This window comes from Zingiber officinale, chromosome 10B (assembly GCF_018446385.1).
Source record: "Zingiber officinale cultivar Zhangliang chromosome 10B, Zo_v1.1, whole genome shotgun sequence".
NCBI lineage: Eukaryota > Viridiplantae > Streptophyta > Magnoliopsida > Zingiberales > Zingiberaceae > Zingiber > Zingiber officinale.
Genome location: NC_056005.1, coordinates 4,323,007 through 4,342,111, shown reverse-complemented (window position 1 = coordinate 4,342,111; position 19,105 = coordinate 4,323,007). Strand labels below are relative to the sequence as shown.

General features: G+C 37.9%; 2 protein-coding genes across 2 annotated transcripts; both read left to right on the top strand.

Annotated features, from left to right (window-relative positions):
- The first annotated feature begins 589 nt into the window (after positions 1-589).
- On the top strand, positions 590-5,478 carry LOC122028875 (protein VERNALIZATION INSENSITIVE 3-like). Its single transcript, XM_042587819.1, has 5 exons — positions 590-784; positions 889-1,020; positions 1,477-2,131; positions 3,661-3,968; positions 4,078-5,478. Exons 2-5 carry the CDS (start codon positions 1,002-1,004, stop codon positions 5,319-5,321), a joined length of 2,226 nt encoding a protein of 741 aa, XP_042443753.1. The 5' UTR covers positions 590-784; positions 889-1,001; the 3' UTR covers positions 5,322-5,478.
- Positions 5,479-6,432: 954 nt separating this feature from the next.
- LOC122028558 (probable receptor-like serine/threonine-protein kinase At5g57670) lies at positions 6,433-8,820 on the top strand. Its single transcript, XM_042587401.1, has 8 exons — positions 6,433-6,450; positions 6,525-6,746; positions 6,822-7,076; positions 7,184-7,341; positions 7,440-7,519; positions 7,705-7,840; positions 7,930-8,079; positions 8,443-8,820. The coding sequence occupies exons 2-8, from the start codon at positions 6,539-6,541 to the stop codon at positions 8,611-8,613; spliced, it is 1,158 nt and encodes a 385-aa protein (XP_042443335.1). The 5' UTR covers positions 6,433-6,450; positions 6,525-6,538; the 3' UTR covers positions 8,614-8,820.
- Positions 8,821-19,105: the final 10,285 nt, after the last annotated feature.

The window sequence follows — 19,105 nt, the reverse complement described above, 5'->3', positions numbered from 1 at the left end:
AACTTATATTTATATTTTAATAAATAAATTTAATATATTTATTTATATATTTCATAAATAAATATAAAATTTATAAATTTAATATCAAAATTATAATTTTTAGAGTAAATCTTGTTGGCCAGAATCTGACCAGCTAGAATTCTCTATCGTCCAATTATAATACATGCATGTAATTAATATATACATATGATATTACTAAAATATCCTTGTCAGTTAAATTCTCTATCGTCCAATCATAATACATGCATGTAATTAATATATACATATGATATTACTTAAATATTCTTGTACATGTATGCATACATGAATTCTAGTTTGTAGATTTTGATCATTTAATATTATCCTAATTTTTATTATTAAATTAAATCATGAACTTCACATATATATATATTCATAGCCTAACGATTTGAATATTATGAAATTTGAGTTTAATTTATTTATCTTAACAACGATCATTAAACGAACTCAAATAAATTTGTATAGAATCAAATTCCGAATAATTTATGAAAGACTTTATTCATTTACACACCAAGTTGTTCCTTGCTCTCTTTTGTCCTGATCTGATCTGACCCGATCCTCGCCCTCCCTGGGCATTGGCCATTGGGACTGCACCTGCCCTCGAGTTAATGCCATAGCGCTCGCAGCGCGCGCCCATCCGCTTGGCGGCTCCTCTCGCGCCTCGCTTTCGTGGTGACGTAAAGATTGTGGAGCTTGGAGGCGAGAGGAGCAGAGAAGCCAGTCGCCAGACGACGGTTGAGTCTGCAAGGCGTGTATTCCTTACTCGGTAATCGTACCTGCTTCTCTTTTAATATTTGTGGGTAGGAATTGATGCGGTGTGCGAAGATTGATGATACCTTTTGCCTTTTTTATATATTTTCTTTGATGAAGGGGGTAGCCCTCGTCGCGCTTTCGGTTGGGGCGGGCATGCTCGTCGCAGGAGTGGCGAAAGGGACAGGTTCATGCTAAGGGGGAGCACGAGGAGGAGCTGAGATCTAGAAGCCATGGATCCGCCTTTCTCCGGTGGGTTCCTTTTCCTGTTCCCTCTCATTGCTTGGGTTTATTTCGTAGAGGATTTCTTGATCCGTCTTCCAATCCTCGCTGCTGCGTTCGTTAATTTGGATTCTGTGAGTATCTTCTCGTAGTTTTCGTAAGTTTTTTCCCCCTTTATGGCATAGATAAGATTGATTGTTGGCGGTTTCTTTAGATTTGCTTTGATTTTCTCCTCTGTTGGTCTTGCAACCAAGTTTTTGGACAGTGTCAGAAATTGCCTTGTTGATTTAGCGATGCTTTTTCTTCATGATTAAAAAAAATTAAAAAAAAAATCTTTTTTCAAGATACGCAAATGAACCGTTTCTTAGTTCTTGTAGCCCGCTCGGGTTCGTTTTCATCCGAGCATGGATACTTATCTAGAGGCTGAAAAATCGGAATTTAGTTTGAGAATTTATGACTTGTACGCTCATGTTTTTGCCTCTTCAGGATTTGTACTCGACCCATCTAAATGCCGCAAGTTGAGTATAGAAGAGAAGAGAGAGCTTGTCCATGAATTGTCCAAGTGGCCAGACAGTGCTCCGGAGAAGCTACAAACTTGGAGCAGGAGAGATCTACTAGAGATACTTTGTGCAGAAATAGGAAAAGAGAGGAAGTACACGGGCTTAACAAAACAGAAGATGATAGAGTACCTTTTTAAAATTGTTTCAGAGAAAAAAGCTGGAGAACCCATCAAGTCAACTACGGACCCAGCTCCCCCTAACCCTCAACCCCTGCCAAAAAGACAGAGGAAGAATGATCACCCTTTGCGTCTACCTGTTGTTGCAAATGCAGCGAATGAAGCTATCGCTACCACAAGATCCTGTCAGAATCTAGCATGCAGAGCTACCATGAATCTTGAGGATGCATTTTGTAAGCGTTGCTCCTGTTGTATCTGCCATAAGTATGATGACAATAAGGACCCTAGTCTTTGGTTAATCTGTAGTTCAGAAATTCTTTCTCAAGGTAATTCATGTCAACTGTCATGCCATCTTGAGTGTGCGCTGAAGAATGAAAGAGCTGGTATTGTGAATACTGAGAAGTACCCAAGTTTGGATGGGAGCTACTACTGCACGCATTGTGGAAAAGTGAACGACTTGCTTGGGTAATTTCTTCCACATAATATGAACTAACGTCACAGTAGATTCATAATTTGACATATTTTAGTGTTTGTTGCAACATTTATGTGACTGTGATTATAAAACTAATATATTTGACATTATGATTTTATTTGTCTTGAGCATCTCCATATGATATAGGTCGGTTTCCTTTTTCTTACATCATTTACTCTTCAATCTTTAACACCTTTCAAGCATCAATTTTGAAGACATATCATAAGAAAGGATTCATGAATTGGTGAAGAATTGAATGGTTTAAACGATGGAAGTTGACTATTCTGAATATGGACTACTTTTATATGTCTGTTTTCTTGTTGTGTTGCTGTAGTATTTTATGTTGATTTGCCGCAGGTCTTAAGATTGAACAAGTCAAGAATTGTTAGCTAGGTTGATTGATATTTGAGGGAATTTTAGAGCCTTATATCAAGTTCATAAGTCAAATGTCAAGTTTAGAAATTCAAAATGACAGGAAAATTAGTGGAACACCCAATAAAAAAACTTAGATCAGTTGAGGGTTAGACTTGTAAAAGTGAAATGGACATGTTAGAAGCGAAATCATGAGGTTAAGACTTTCATTCACGGATTGGTTAACACTGACAGAGACATCAGTTCTCCAAACAATTTAAAAGTTGCCTGGACGCATTTGGGCTTAGCTACATATTTTTGTTTGCCTAGCTCAAGTTGCTACTCTTATTATTGGTGTTCTGATATATAATTATCTATTTTACCAGGGCTTATTCTAGATACATGGATAGAATGGGACAAGAGTAAACATAAAGACTGAATATATCTCTAAAAAAATTTTGGCATTGATCAAGCACCTGTTTTCAACTTCCTTGCCTCTGCATCCAATCCTGTATTATGTGCTTGCTGCCGCTGACTTCATTTTACTATAAAAATATTCTTTTTATTTTTGTGATGTAGTTGAATTTTTTGCATGGGCAAAATTTATGAAAGGTGATCGTAAGTTTATCACAACGAAATAGTTAAGAAGGATGGGTATACACATGGAATTCTAGTTAGAGTTTAAGATGTATCAGATCTTCAACAAGAAGCTACTGTGTATGATATCCTCAATGAGATAAAGAATGAGCATTTGATGTGGAGAAGACCTTTTGGAATTTTGTGTATCGCTGGGTGTCTGTTAGTCTAAAAGGGAAATTTTATGTGATTGGAGAGGAAAAGTACTTCAAAATTGCAACTGCTGTGATTGGGATCCCTCATGTAATTTTGGGCTTTAAAGTGTTGCTAATGTCCACTGACATCTAAACCCTTCAAGTTAGTAGTCAATAGATTCTTTTGTCATTATTATTCAAGATGATTAATTATTTACAAGTTGAACAAAATCATGAAGTCAGCATGATTTATTTGTTTTGAGTTTTGAAACAAGTACTCTGTTTCCATTAATCCTTTGGCTGAACTTGCCATCACGATGTTGGTTTTTGATGAGCACATGCTAATCAAGTTTAGTTGGTAGAAACATGGTTTATCTTTAAACCTTGTCCTGTTTTTTCAGGAGCTGGAAAAAGCAGCTCATGATTGCTAAAGATGCACGACGAGTGGATGTATTGTGTTACCGGATTTCTCTCTCTCATAGGATTCTTCGCTCAACCAAGAAGTATCAGAGTTTGCATGAGATAGTTGATTCAGCAATGAAGAAACTGGAGGCTGAAGTTGGACCTATTAATGATTTACATAGCATGGCACGGGGAATTGTCAATAGACTCTCTGTTGGTGCTGAAGTTCAGAGAATGTGTACTTTGGCTATCAAGTCACTAGATTCTTTGCACTCCTCCGCCTTTCGTAACTATTCCCATGTTCAACGTAAGTTTCTCTTTGAACTTTCATTACCCTTAAAATTTTCTAAACATTTGATACCAATTTGGTTCGTGAAGCAATGTAATGATCTAGTTCTTTGTGGTTGTCTCTGCAGAAGCAAGTTTGGCATCCTCTAGCTTCATCAAGATTGAAGTCACATCCCCAACTTCAGTTACTTTGACATTGAAGTTTGAAGATAGCTCGAGATTATCCCAAGAGATGGCTGGTTGCAACTTATGGCACCGGAAAGCTGAGATGAACGAATACCCTAAAGAACCAATCTTGACTGTACTTGAGCCAGTGAAGAGTCTTTCAGTAACAGAATTGACTCCAGGTACAGACTACATGTTTAAGATAGTAGCCTTCAGCAACCTGTGTGAGCTAGGCATGTGGGAGGTCAGAGTAACAACTGATGTCGTCTCAACAGATGATCCCAGTGGCTTTACTCCAGAGATAAATGCGCCGAAATCACATTGTCAAAGTCCAAAAACAAACAGCAGTGGCATATCTAACCCGTCAGAGGGAGATGAATCCCATAACAATGGCACCACATTTACTGACCTCAACAAGTCACCAGAAAGTTGTTTTCACTATTTTGAGAAGTCTGAGATGCATGGCTCAGAGAAATTCTCAGTCCATGTTGACCCAGATACAGTCAATCAAAACACTGAATTCAACAGCATTGTTAGACGAGCAAAAGGTGTTGAAGCTGAGGCAACACCTGGTTACTCTGATTCTGCTGTAGACGATGAGATGAACTCAACAGTTCAAACTGAGTCCCATAGGGACTCCATTATGTCAGTGGAAAATATCCAGGTATCTGACCTCCCTAAATCAGATAACATATCTAATGTGCCAAATGCAAATGTGATGGCTATTGTTCCATTTGGGAATCCAGATCAAACTCTACCTGTTACTCCCATGCGGCTGGAAAATAGCAAGGAAGTTTCTGGGAGAGGTAGCAAATTGAAACCGAGCAATACTTCACTCCAGAATGGTCCAACGATTCCAGAGACTGTGCCAGCAAGTTCTTCAAAGAAAAGAGGTAGGGAAAAATTTGTTGAAATATGTACGAAGGATGGAACACTAGAAGGATCCTACGAGTACTGTGTGAAAGTGATCAGGTGGCTGGAATGTGAAGGCCACATTGAGACCAACTTCAGGGTGAAGTTTCTTACTTGGTTCAGCTTACGAGCTACGCCTCAGGAGAGAAGGATAGTCACTGTTTATGTTGATACTCTGATCGATGATCCAGCTAGCCTCGCAGGGCAGTTGGTGGATACTTTCTCCGAAACAATCAGCTGCAGTAAGAAACCACCACAGGTGCCTAGTGGCTTCTGTATGAAGTTGTGGCATTAAGAATTGCTGAGCAAATCTTTCGACGGTCTTGGAGCTTGATTCTTTGAAGTGCAAATTGTCATTTTGATTCTTCATTGAATATTTGTTTATGGTTCAGGAATTTGGAAGAACCACCTATCAAACTAAGTAGCTACTAAACGGGCTTAGTTTTGTTTCACAGTATTCTGTGTGTTTTCCCCTCTCTACTCGAGTCCTGCAGAGCTACTCTTTACCTTAGCTCCCCTCTTTAACTTATTTCGTTGAACCTTATTTGTGGACTAATTCCTATAGCAAATGCAATTTTCAGGGGTGCAATTCCAAGAAAATGGTAGCCGACAGCTGCTGGTTTAGTATTTGTTTTCTTATATCTCTATTTTAATTCTCACGTTAGATCTCAAATAAGATGGATCGTTTGAAATATAAATTCTATTGGAAATACATGTTTGTAATCTTTCTACTGCGAAGTTTTGTGTATGATTCGCAAGGGCTAGGAGACAATAATATTGTATTCAATTACTCTGCATTCCAGTCGGTGGACGACAAGTAATCATCAATCACGAGCACAGCAGTTTTAACCTGATATATTTGTAATTGAACGCTAGAATGCAAAGGTCAATGGTTCATCTACTTTAAAAACAAAAGTGTATTCCATGACAAGTGTTGCAGTGCGGGTTCAAGGCTGACAAAGCTAATCTGTCTTCTCCATTGATTTTTAATCGCTATGGCTGTCGTTTCCAGGATGGTGACGTTCTACCTGTATCATCTCAACTATACGCAACCTCTTCACGGCGATCTTAAATTCTCTTAATCTAATGGTTTCTTAATAAATCATATTTCCACGTAATCGAGATGAACTCAAGCCATCTATTTGGATTTTTGTTCATTCCATTTAAATTTGGTCTAAAACACCTAAAAAACAAGCTACTTATTCCAATTGTTCTGTTTCCTAATTGAATAGCGCCGTGGATGGGTTAACTTGTCAAGTGTAAAAGTCAAACGCATAGACGTTGTACTTTATTGAGATGATAATTTAACTACAAGAGATTCATGTGATATATTATTATATGTGAAAAAAAAAATATTTCTCGAGTGGGTATTTGGTAAGCTAAATGTGGACTTCTCACTTGAGATAATTTGAGACAAAGCTATGGTTAATTGTTTTTTCCTCTCCGTTTAACGCATTATTGCTCACTTTGTGCTCATTTTGTTTGAACTTCGAAACAGTGCAGAAGAGAAGCATGAGGGATACGTGTAGAAGCAGCAAAAGCCTCAAGCGCCTCTTCTCTCTAACCATCAGGAGAAGGAGCAAAGCTAATGATGAAGGAGAAAGCACAGAGATTGGCGAGCCGAAGGATACCCTGCTTGACCCCCCATCACCCTTCAAACCGGCTTGGAGATGCTTCTCCTACGAAGAAATCTGCAAAGCAACGGACGGATTCTGTAAAGGTTACTCTTTTATGCTACCCGAGTTATTTCCAGATGCGAACTGCTCGTCAAAATCCAATCTTGCGAATTTTGCAGAGAATTTGGTGGGCAGAGGAGGACACGCGGAGGTGTACCGGGGAGCGACGGAGGACGGACGGGAGATCGCCGTGAAGAGGCTCAGAAGAGCTTCAACCGACGAGCAACGAGAGAAGGACTTTTTGACAGAGCTCGGCACCGTCGGCCACGCCTGCCACCCCAACGTCTGCGGTCTCCTCGGCTGCTGCATCGACCGGGACCTCCATTTGGTTTTCGAGTTCTCGTCGCGTGGCTCCGTCTCTTCCAATCTCCATGGTGAGTCTGGCGAGTTTCAATTGCTAAATCTACGACGTACTTCCCGTATTACATAGGATCATTTTTGTCGAGCATGAAAATGATTATTTTCCATGCCGGCGCTACAGATGAGAGTTCGCCGGTGATGGCTTGGAAGTTGCGGCACGCCGTGGCGTTGGGCACAGCCCGGGGGCTCCATTACCTGCACAAAGAATGCCCAAGGAGGATCATCCACAGAGATATCAAGGCCGCTAATATACTCCTCACTGCAAATTTTGAACCAAAGGTATCAGCCAAATGAACGTCCTTTATGCTGCTTAGTTCATGATACGAAGCAAGTCATTTGGAGACTGATAATGACACTTCTCCATTGCTCAATCTCAGATTTCAGATTTTGGTTTGGCAAAGTGGCTGCCATCTGATTGCACTCATTGTTCCGTAACGCCGATCGAAGGAACATTTGGGTACATGTTCTTCATCTCTCAAGTATTAGGAAGAACTGACAACAGTTAATTGCTTACAGAAAGATTGACAGAGCAACAAATCAGTAAAAAATTAATGAAGGATTAGAACATCTTACTTGGAAATTTTTAATTAGGCATTGATGTTCTTAAGTAGCAGCAAGTAATGGAGATAATGATGTCAACAGGTGCTTGGCACCCGAGTACTTCATGCATGGGATTATCGATGAGAAGACTGATGTCTTTGCATTTGGCGTTTTTCTATTAGAGCTCATATCTGGGAGGAAACCAGTGGACGGCTTTCATAAAAGCTTGCTTAGTTGGGTAAATATATAGTTCTGATTAATTTTGAAAATATTCTTTTGATTCAATCTTTTTACACTCTTCGCATCCTTTTTGTGATATCTTTGCAGGCGAGACCTTTTCTTAACGAAGGCAAGATAGAAATGCTAGTTGATCCGAGATTAGGGGATAATTACGACATAGGACAGCTCAGAAGACTCTGTTTTCCAGCTTCTCTTTGTATCAGAGCAACGGCAACATTGCGCCCTTCCATGACTGAGGTTAGAACTTGAAGAAAAAGCTCTATGATTGATAGATAAAATGTATTTTGAGCTTGAGGCATCAAGAAATACAGGGTTAATCATAGAGAAAGTTTTATCATTTGCTGATTTTCATGGCAGGAACTTCATGTTGTCAATCATGCTTTGATGCCTATTATTGTCAAGTTACAATAAGTAATGATTCTTGGTTTTTAATTTGGAATATATAGGTCGCCTTCACCAAGATCTTTTGGTGATACATTGCTTTCATCTGAACATTGTCTTTTTGAAGATCATATTCCAAAGTCTTCCTGATTCTTCATAAGATTTGAGCAGTTCAGTGAATCTATGAGCGTTGATGCCAATTCAAGTTGACATTTACAGGTTTTGGAGATGCTGGTAGGTGGAGAGATTTCACAAGATAGATGGAAGGTGCCAGAAGAAGAAGAGGATGAAGAATTTTGGGGCTTTGATGATCTCGACGACGATGATGAAAATGAATTGGATACCCCGTCCACATCTTCCACAGGCAGCTCTGGTCGAAAATTTTCTTAGATGCACTTTGTAAACATCATCAGCTCAGCTCTTTTTTGTAGAACAAGAAGTTGTATATTTGATCATGACAAACTGAAAGTTCATATTGTGTACCTTGGATGAAATCTGTGCTGCCACTTCCTTATTTCATAAAGCATAGAGCATTAGTAGAGATTAGTTAAACAGTTTTGGATTGGATAGGAAATGTGAGATGGTGTTGGTTGAGGATGACTGGTAGTTCAGACAATTCCACATCTTCCATGAATGTTTCTAAACAATTCACAGCAACCAGTTTGTGCAATTTAAATCTCCAAGACAGGTGGTTCAGAGCAGAGATGAGGAAGAGCAAGCTCTAAAAAGTATCGACTGAACTAAATGATGAATGATCAATTTTGTCTGTAGTTCTTTACCTGTATTCAAGCATATCTAACTCTAATCGAATAAGAGTCCCACTTTCTTGTACTCTGATCGTCCATCATAGAACTCTGTACTCATGTGGCAAAGGCGATTCGTTCGCTCCCAGTGCCTCTGTCAATCCGTCTCTAGACCAACACGGAGGAGGTAAATCACGGATGACTACTAGCCATTAGTGCAAATGGCCAAGACATGGGGAAGGTTATGCTCGGTCACGCCGAATTTCGACCCCAAGATCTCATGTGGCAACATCCCATGTCTTAATCATCGCACCACCCCGAGGGGACAATAGAACTCTGTACTCAGAAGATTATGTCGAAGGATTAATAGCATCTAAATCTATCAAAATCTCAATGTGGTAAAAGCCTCATACTTACCAAGTTGTCTCTCAACTAATCAACTTAGAGCTATCCAAGGTTATGAACTCTCATCGCTTAGGTTTAGACTAAGAATACTATAGGTATCTCATTCTTGCTTGCAAGGTGCATATTAGGCTCCAAAATGTTAAAAGTATTTAACTCGTAATGTAGAGGATTGGCAGTGCTAGAAGTGACTTCGTCTAACTCAGTCTAATTCTTATTGAATCCAAGCTGGTAAATATAAATTGAGCTCAAGTAAATAATTAAAGACAAGATAACATATAATATTTGCCAAAGTGAGTCTTCCTCCATATGATTAAAAAAAAATCCATTGTAAACCTAAGCTTTGGACCATTCTAGCAATAAAATGATTAAATATATGATTTTATTTGGCATATCAATAGCAATTGAGAACTAGGATATGATATTAATAGATTTTGAAGGGATAGCCGAATATTTTGAGACCACCGAATATCATAAATGTCATCATTTAAAACTCTAGTATTTAGCATGAAGATTTAGAGTTCGAATCTTGGGGAAGGTAAAAATCCACTGACTAGAGGTGGGAAGTCCTAGTGAGTAACGACACGGCCGAGGGTCGTCGGTTGACGACATAAGGGGTCGCCAGATGAGCCGCCAGTTGGGCCGCCCAAGGGACCGCCAAGGGGCCGCTAGTTGGGTCGCCCAAGGGGCCAGGTCGTTACACACTCACTAGGACTTTCATCTGCCTGGCTTCACTCACCAGGACTTTCTGGTGAGTGAACTCAAGCCTCAAGCCTAGCTTATACATGCAATCTCCATGTATTGTCAAACATCAAGACTCAAGCTTGAGCCAACTCAAGCCTAATCAACCTGATCAACCTTGACCCAGGGGATATTGCACCAACAGGTAGTTGGTATTTATTAAGCATTGTCCTAGTGATTTCTTATAGGGTTCTATTTTCCCTTTCCACTATTCTATTTTGTTGAGGTGTTTTAGTACATGAGAATTCGTGGTGATAATCATTTTCTAAGTAAAATTTATTGAACCTATGATTTTTAAATTCACCACCATTATCACTCCTAAATCTTTTAGTTTTTTAAGTTTTTTTTATTTCTATTTGTTTAAAAAATTACTAAAGATTTTAAATATTTCATCTTTATTTCTTAAGAATTTTACCTAGATAAATTTTAAATAATCATCAATTATTACTAAACAGTAAAGCTTCCATTTATTAATTTATATCTATACGAGTCAAATAGGTCTAAGTATAATAATTCAAGTATTGAATTGATTTGAGCTTAATTAGTTGCTTTATGAGTTGACTTAGTTATTTTCTTTGTTGGCAAACATTATAAATTATTGATTCTAAGTTAGGTAATTTTGGTAATCCTTGAACTAGGCCATTTAATTTAGTGATGTTTCTAAAGTGAGTTTGGAATAGTCTTCTATGCCATAGTCAGATTTTCTCTTTCCGTGTCAAGCGATACTTGAGTGAGAAGCTAGGTAGGTTAATTGCATAAATATTGTTTTGCCTAAATCCTTTTACCCTTATGTTAGGGTTATTTGTGTGTTTAATTAAGCATTCAGATGATAAAAACCTAACCTTATAATTAAAATCACACAATTGATGGATGCTAAATAAAGTAAACTTAAAATTTTCAACAAATAATACTTTATAAATAATGAAATTAGATTCAAATTCAATATTACCTATTCCAATTACCTTAAGTTTTTTGTTGTTTCCAAAGGCAACAATTCCTAAGCTCTTGTGTTTTAGTTCGATGAATTTGGTGTGATCCCTAGTCATATATTTGGAACGACCATTATCCCATATCCACTTAGATTTCTAAAAAAGTAGGAGTGATTATTAATTAACTTTAAAAATATTGATTAAGTTTAAGTTAAGGCTAGGTTTAAGTTTCAATGAAATTTAAGTTTTATTAAGTTTAAGAATTTAATTAAGTTTTTTTATCATTTAATTAATTACATTTTAAATTTTGTTTTTAATTAGTCTTTAATTTTTTAAATTAAGTTTTTAATTAAAATTTTAATTTAAGTTTTAAATTAATTTTATTTTTAAGTTTTAGTTAAGTTTTTAATTTTAATTTTAATTTTAATTTAATTTTTAATTAATTTTTAATTTAATTTTTAATTTTAGTTTTTAATGTAAGTTTTTTATTTTTAAAGTTTTAATTAACTTTTTATTTAAGTTTTAATTTAAATTTTAATGTAAGTTTTTATTTTAAAAGTTTAAATTTAATTTTTAATTTTTGTTTTAATTTAAGTTTTAATTTAATTTTGAATTTGAATTTGGATTTTAATTTAAGGTCCTTAATCTTCTCATCCGGTCTAATTTTTCAACCAAGGTATTCCTATAATTTTTTACAATGAGTTAGTTAAATTTTTATTTGAAGATAGTTTAATTTTGTGTTAGATTTAGGTTTGACCATTAGTTAGTTAAATACACATTTAAAAAATTGACTTCCACACTGTGGTAAGGCACAAGGCCCTTTTTGGGTATCAGAACAATAACCACTTCTAGACAAAGTCTTTTTAAGAAATTGTGCATTTAACCTTCCTATTGTAAAACCTTAGTCTAACTAGTCTAGGATGTGGCGAGGTAGTTTCGGTTAGTTCCACTCAGTTAAGTAGACTAAGTAAGGTATGTCTCACCCAGCTTGACTTCCTGGACAAAATTTTCCTAACGTACTATCTATTGGGTTGCAATGGTTGCAAACAAAGTTTCACATTGAAAACATATAGAAAGGATCATGGACTTATAAGAGAAAGATATTTTCATTGGTATGAGGCCTTTTGGATAGAATCCAAAAATAAAAACGTGAGAGCTTAGGCTCAAAGTGGACAATATCATATTATTATGGAGATATCTAAATTCTTTTGGTCCTCCCAAATGGGTAGGCTATGTTTTTTAGATGCCAACTAATTTGATGTCTCCCATTGAATCATATGTTTTATGTCTTTGTTTTTATATAATAAATTTCATTTTGGGTATATAGAATTGATTTTTTCCTACTTGTTTTGTTAGGTAAGCTTTAGGAACCCAAGCTTTGATTTGTTTCTTGTTTTGCTTAATTAATGAAATAAATGATCTATTTGTTGAGCTGGATTTATATTCTAGTCCGAACTTATTATATACAGCTCTTTGTGATCCAAGTATTAAATCTAAATTGTTAGATCTTGTTGTAAATTTTTCTAGTAGTGCTTTAAAATTATTAATTTCACATTTCAACAAAGTATTCTTCCTCAAGTTTTGCAACTTGAGTTGAGTCTCTATTTTGAACTTGTGTAGTTAGAGAGTTTAGCTTAAGTTGTTCCTTAAGGTCTTAATTTTCCTTACGGAGCAATTTAACTTGATTTTCCGATTTAGTTAATTTTCTATTTAAGCATGAAATTACTTTAAAGAGTTTTATATTTAAAATAGATGTTACCTCATTAGAATCTTCAAAAATGAGTACCGACTTGTGGTTTGATACATACTCGGACTCATCTTCTTGATCCGAATCGCTCTCTGACTCGAGTCCGACTGCCATTAGTGCAATGTAGCTAGCTTGCTTTCGATTTTCTACTTTTGAGGAAGGTTCATCCCAGATGTCTTATAGCCCCTTTTCTTTTATCTTTTTGTACTTGTCTTCTTTTTTTATCTGGACACTCGTGTTTGAAATGACCCTTCTTTTTACATCCAAAATAAGTGATGTTTGCCTTTGTGTCGTTGGTTGCTGACTTGATCAATTTTTGTAAATCATTCTTGGTGAAGTTTTTCCTTCTTTCTAGTGAACATCTTCCATACCAAGTTCACTAGTTACTCCTCTTCATCTGATTCTGAGTTGAATTCATCCTTTGACTCGGGCTTGGTTTGAGTTCTTGTCTTCACCTCCTTTGTCGAACTTGCAAGAAAAGCTATATCATTCTCAATCTGTTTTGAGTTAGTCTATTGAAGGAGTTCAATTCACAAAATAACTCATCTAATTTTAATTTATTCAAATTTCTTGAAACTTTATAGGCATCTACTATAGATGTCCATAGTGCATTTCGAGGGAAAGAGTTAAGAGCATACTGTTAGGACCGAAAAGTAGATAGAGGGGGGGTGAATAGCTCGGTGCGATCTTTGTGCTTGACGTTACTTGTTTCTTCGAAGATGTGCAGCAGAAATACAAGAAACAAAAACATACAACGCTAACACTTGGGATTTTACTTGGTATCCACCTCACAAGAGGTGACTAGTCCAAGGATCCACGCACACACACACACCTCCACTAATAAACACTCCTTTTCGGTAACTACCGAAGGCGGAGAACCCCTACAAGTTCACACTACAAGAAGAAAGGAAAAGGATACATAAATACAAGCAAAAGCTTACAATGAGTATAGAAACCCTAACCCTAGCTTTCTTTTTCAGCTGTAGATCCGCCTCTTGACTTGAAAAACCTCCAAGAACCTTCAAGAAATGGCGATCTGATCTTTGTGGAGAAGCTGTGGAAGCGCTGAAGTGATCTGAGATGAATCAGTGAAGTTCTGCTGAAGGAAACGCTCACCTGCAGCTAAATACGACGCCAACGGTCAGATCCCAATCGATTGGATTGCTCCCAATCGATCGGGGAGGCTTTGGATCGATCCACTGATCGATCCAGAGTGCCTTTGTGCTCTGGGAATTTGTCTGGATCGATCAACGGATCGATCCAAGGCTTATCGCGACAAAACACGCCACCCCAATCGATCCACTGATCGATTGGGGTCTCTGGATCGATCCACTGATCGATCCAGAGGCGTTCTGTGCGCTCTGCGACTTGCCCACTCGAGGCTTGTCGTGGGGACCTTCCCAATCGATCGACCGATCGATTGGGCATCAGCCAATCGATCGGCTGATCGATCCAGACTTGGTTTTTGCCCAAAACCAAGTCTCAAGCCCCCAAACCAACATCCGGTCAATCCATGACCTGTTGGTTCATCATGCATAGCATCCGGTCACCCTTGACCTGCTAGGACTCCCTCACCAAGTGTCCAGTTAAGCCCTTTGACCCACTTGGACTTTTCCTCATCGTGCTAAGTATCCGGTCAATCCCTTTGACTTACTTGAACTTTCACCAGATGTCTGGTCAACCTTGACCCATATGGATTTCCCCGTGTCTGGCTTCACTCACCAGGACTTCCCTTTGCCTAGTTTCACTCACTAGGACTTCTCTTCTGCCTGGCTTCACTCACCAGGTCTTTCACCTAGCTTCACTCACTAAGATTTCTATTCTGTCTGGCTTCACTCACCAGGTCTTTCACCTAGCTTCACTCACTAGGATTTTCTTCTACCTGGCTTCACTCACCAGGACTCTCACCTAGCTTCACTCACTAGGATTTTCTTCTGCCTAGTTTCACTCACTAGGTCTTTCACCTAGCTTCACTCACCAGGATTTTCCTTCTGTTTAGCTTCCCAGTTAGGACTTCCCAGTCAAGTATCTGGTCAACCTTGACCTACTTGACTCTTCTTCAACCAACCTGATCAGACCCTGATCAGAGAGGAATTGCACCAACAATCTCCCCACATGAACAACTGCACCTGCATTGTTCATGTGTCGTCTGCATGTATTGGCAAACATCGAAACCATGACCAAGACTCAAGCTTGGTCAACTAGGTCAACCTTGACCTAAGGGATATTGCTCCAACAATCTCTCCCTTTTTGATGTTTGACAATACCTTTAAGTTAGGTTAGTCCCATAGCCTAAAACTTCTTTCTCATGCCACTAGGTAATGAGAGCGTAAGTTACAACCTACATTCTCCCTCTAAGAAGGCAGACTCCCTCTTAGATAATGAAGGCCTAATTTAAACTTTACATTCTCCCCCTATTGGCACATATCACAAACATTTCCCATCTTTGGGCACACATCAAGGCAAACTCTCCCCCTGAAGAGTTACTCACCGTTGTTCACAAATTCACTCGTTATGATCAACCCGATAATGAAAGTCCCATACCTTTCATTTTCCTTTAACCCTATATTCTTCCCCCAATGTAGGCAAATGCCCAACCTTGAGCATTCTTAATCTTAAAAAATGAAGATATTCACTCTCCATTGTAAACAAATGCTCAACCTTGAGCATTTCTACGACAGAAGGTTAACCACCTTCCAAGGTGTATGAAAAATAATTTTCATGTCCTTAAAGAGTAACTCCCCCTAAAGACATGGTCGTACTTTCTGTCATTGCACCAACAATGACTTGGAATCCCTAAACCTTTAGGAAATCCAAATTTAGAAGTTTTGAGGTTCAAAAGTTCAAAATTTGAATTAACCTCAATGTAAACTTCTACTTAGTCCCCTTAACCAATCCATCCTTTTTTTCAACATGAAAACACTCTTTTTATGTATACAAATATATTTTTAGGGGTTTGGAATGGTTACCTCGACTAAACCTGGTTTGGAATGCTGAAATCAGGCTTTCCCAACCAAAATCAGCTTCCTTAATCGATTGGAGTTGGGTCCCAATCGATTGAACTGCTGTGAATCGATCCACTGATCGATTCAGCCAGTCTGGATCGGTCGATTGATCGATCCAGCGAGCTTCTGCTCGCGAGGATGGCCTTCTCAATCGATCGGCTGATCGATTGAGGCACTCCAATCGATCCACTGATCGATTGGAGACCTGAAATTGCTGAAATTCAATTTCAGCCAATTTCAGAAACTCCTAGAAAATTCTAAAAAATTCCAAAAATCATGAAAATTTGTGTAGACATTATTTAGGTCATATATTATCATGAAAAAATAGTTTTATAATAAAATACTTCATATTTTTCAAGATTGACACAAACTTGAAAACTTGCAAAAACCTTAGTGTTTTCTTCCAAGTTTGTGCTTAACTTTTCAATGGTGATTACTATCAAAAGATAGCCTTCACCAAGGTTTTCAAAAAGCATTTTAAAAACATTTTCAAAACCAATATCTCACCATGTTCCTTGGGCTTAATGCACATGACTTGTACATTAGCTTTCCCAATGATGGGAATACACATACCTATGTGTTTTGATGAACTTAGAACTCAAAAGAATGCACTAAATCAACATCTTGAGTTTTGTTCATCATCCTAACATCTCACTTGTATCTAATGTGCACTAAACCACATACAAGTCACCTTATGGGTCTTTGTGAGATGTAAAGTTTGGTTTTGCTCTAATCTAGGAATCATGCATATCTATCTAGGCATTTTTGAATAATAGACATCCACCGAGGATGTTACTTGTTAATTAATGTCATTTGTCCTTAATTGCAAGGAATTAAAAGTTAATGCATGAAATGATATGGCATACATCAAAATGAAATATTTTTTTAAAAAAATTCTTATAAGTACATGATGTATGTATGTCATGACATGGTATTTTTTATGTTTTTTCATAATAAAATATGAATGCAAAAATAATCATGATGTCATGGCATATAATGAGCAAACAATCATGACAAGGTTTAGCATAAATAAAATACCTAGATTACCTATCTAAGTGTCCTTAAACCTTAGCTAAGTTAAAAATTAAACCTAGATTGCCCTCTAAAACCTCCAAGAAAATGCCAAAACCTAAACTGGCATTTCTAGTTCTCTTGATTAACTTATGCCAATTGAAATTAAGCTTATTCCTCAAATGTTGGCATATTTCGTTCTTCCACAAGAGTAACACTAAGAAAATATCAAAATCCCAACTTGGTATTTCCTTATGTTTTCCCAATATGTGTCATTTCAAAATAAAATCAATACTTCTCAAATTTGGCACATATTACTCTTTCAAAGAGTAAATCATAAATCCATTTCATTTTCAAAGGTTAATAATAACCTCGAAAATGCTCCTTGAGTGTCAATTTCTTCAAAGTTGAGTTAACTACCCTTCTTCTTAGAGTTGACACTCTCTAACCCATCTACGGGGTAGAGAAGATGCTCCTAGGAACCCAAAACCTACTGGTGCTCCTTGGATGCTCTAGGTACTCACTAGGGATAACTTCCCTAGATACCTTCCTAGTGACCTTGTTTGGCTTCTTAGAAGCCTTGGTCACATTTTCTAGGTCAACCCTAGGGATTGCTTCCCTTGTGACATTCTTTGTGACTTTCTTGGACTTCTTAGAAGTCTTAGTCACATTTGTTACAAAAATACTCTTAGGAATAACCTCCCTAGTATTCTTGACTTGACCACTAGACCTAGGATTTGCTCCATAACTTATGGAACTCTATGGTAAGTAGGTACATCCTTTTTTATTTTAGGTTTGTATCTCAAACCTCTATGGCCCTTGGATGACCCTTGTTGTCCTAAACCTAGATTTTGACTCTTGGACCCTTGTGTCATATTTGTTATTTTTCGAAGAGTCCTCTCTAATTTGTCAAGTCTTGACCTCAAGACTTGATTTTCCTTCCATAATTCTTCAACCTTAGGTTTTTCACCAAAACCTTGATTTTTCTTCTTCTTAGGCAAATACCTAGAATCCTTAGGGTTCTTGCCTAAATTCCTATCTACCTTTCTAGGCCTAGGTTGAGAGGTTTTAGCATGATAAGCTACATGATTTTCCTTAACCTTATCATGCCTCCTATTTGCATGGTAAATAGCATTGAAATGATATAAATTAGAACTATCATGCTTTTTGCTATTACCTAAAGGAGTAGGCTCAATAAATGTTACCTTCCTTTTTACCTTGGAGGCTCCCCCTTGAGTTGAGCTTCCTCCTTGAGCCTTGACCGCTTTCTTCCCCGTCGGACATTGACTCCGATAATATCCCTTTTGGTTGCAAAAGAAGCACACAATGTGCTCCTTGCTCTTCTTTGTTCCGGGAACGGTCTCCTTGGGCTTCTCCTTGCCCTTTTGTGCCACTCGGCCCTTCTTTTTGACCAATTTAGGGCACTTGCTCTTATAATGCCCGTGTTCCCTACACTCAAAACATATAATATGATTTTTATTTTTAAATGAACTATTTATACTTTCTTGTGTAGGGGTGGCACTTGCTCCTTCATTTGACTTCGAAGTAGAGGCTTCCTCTTGATCCGAAGATGATACTCCTCCATTTGGTTTTGCTTTACTTGTGGAGGTGGAAGCTTCTTCATCCTCTTCTTCTTTTGACCCGGACGTGGAGGCTTCTCCTTCTTCTTGATCGGGTGTCACCAAAAGTTGCTCCCCCTCAATCCTAGAGGTGGAGGCTTCTTCATCTTCATCTTGTATATGGAACAAGGAGTATGCTCCCTCCTTGCCCTTTTCATTGCATTCCTCTGAAGATGAAGCTTCTTGGACTTCTTCTTTGGAAGTTGAGCATCTCTCAACTTCGGAGTCATCCTCTTGGTCTTGCTCCAATGAGTCGTCCTCTTTGGATTTCCCTTGATTCGGTACAGTGGAGGGTTCTTCATGGAGTTTAGCCAACTTGCTCCAAAGCTCCTTGGCATCTTTGAATTGTCCAATTTTGCATAGAATTTGCTAGGCAATAAATTAACCAATAGTTTGGTTACCTTGTCATTTGCTTCTCACCTTTGGACTTGCCCCGGGCTCCATTTGCTTTTCTTGAGGACTTTGCCCTTGGAGTTCGTTGGAGCTTCGAAGCCTTCCATAAGAGCAAACCATTGCTCTATCTCCACCATCAAGAAATTTTCGATCCTTAATCTCCAAAGGTCGAAGCTTGTCATTGTGAATGGTGGAGGCACCCGTGTGTCAAATCCAAGTCCATCTTGGAATTGCATCTTGAAGTTGAGCTTCTTGAATTCTTTGACTTTGATGAATTTGCTCCAACTTCTTC

Bases quoted from the DNA above. Each gene is read 5' to 3' on its own strand.
- LOC122028875 (XM_042587819.1), top strand. The intron at 2,132-3,660 runs GTAATTTCTTCC...CTGTTTTTTCAG, and splicing joins AAAGTGAACGACTTGCTTGG to GAGCTGGAAAAAGCAGCTCA. The intron at 3,969-4,077 runs GTAAGTTTCTCT...TTGTCTCTGCAG, and splicing joins TAACTATTCCCATGTTCAAC to AAGCAAGTTTGGCATCCTCT.
- LOC122028558 (XM_042587401.1), top strand. From the start codon at position 6,539: ATGAGGGATACGTGTAGAAGCAGCAAAAGCCTCAAGCGCCTCTTCTCT. The intron at 7,077-7,183 runs GTGAGTCTGGCG...CCGGCGCTACAG, and splicing joins CGTCTCTTCCAATCTCCATG to ATGAGAGTTCGCCGGTGATG. The intron at 7,520-7,704 runs GTACATGTTCTT...TGATGTCAACAG, and splicing joins CCGATCGAAGGAACATTTGG to GTGCTTGGCACCCGAGTACT.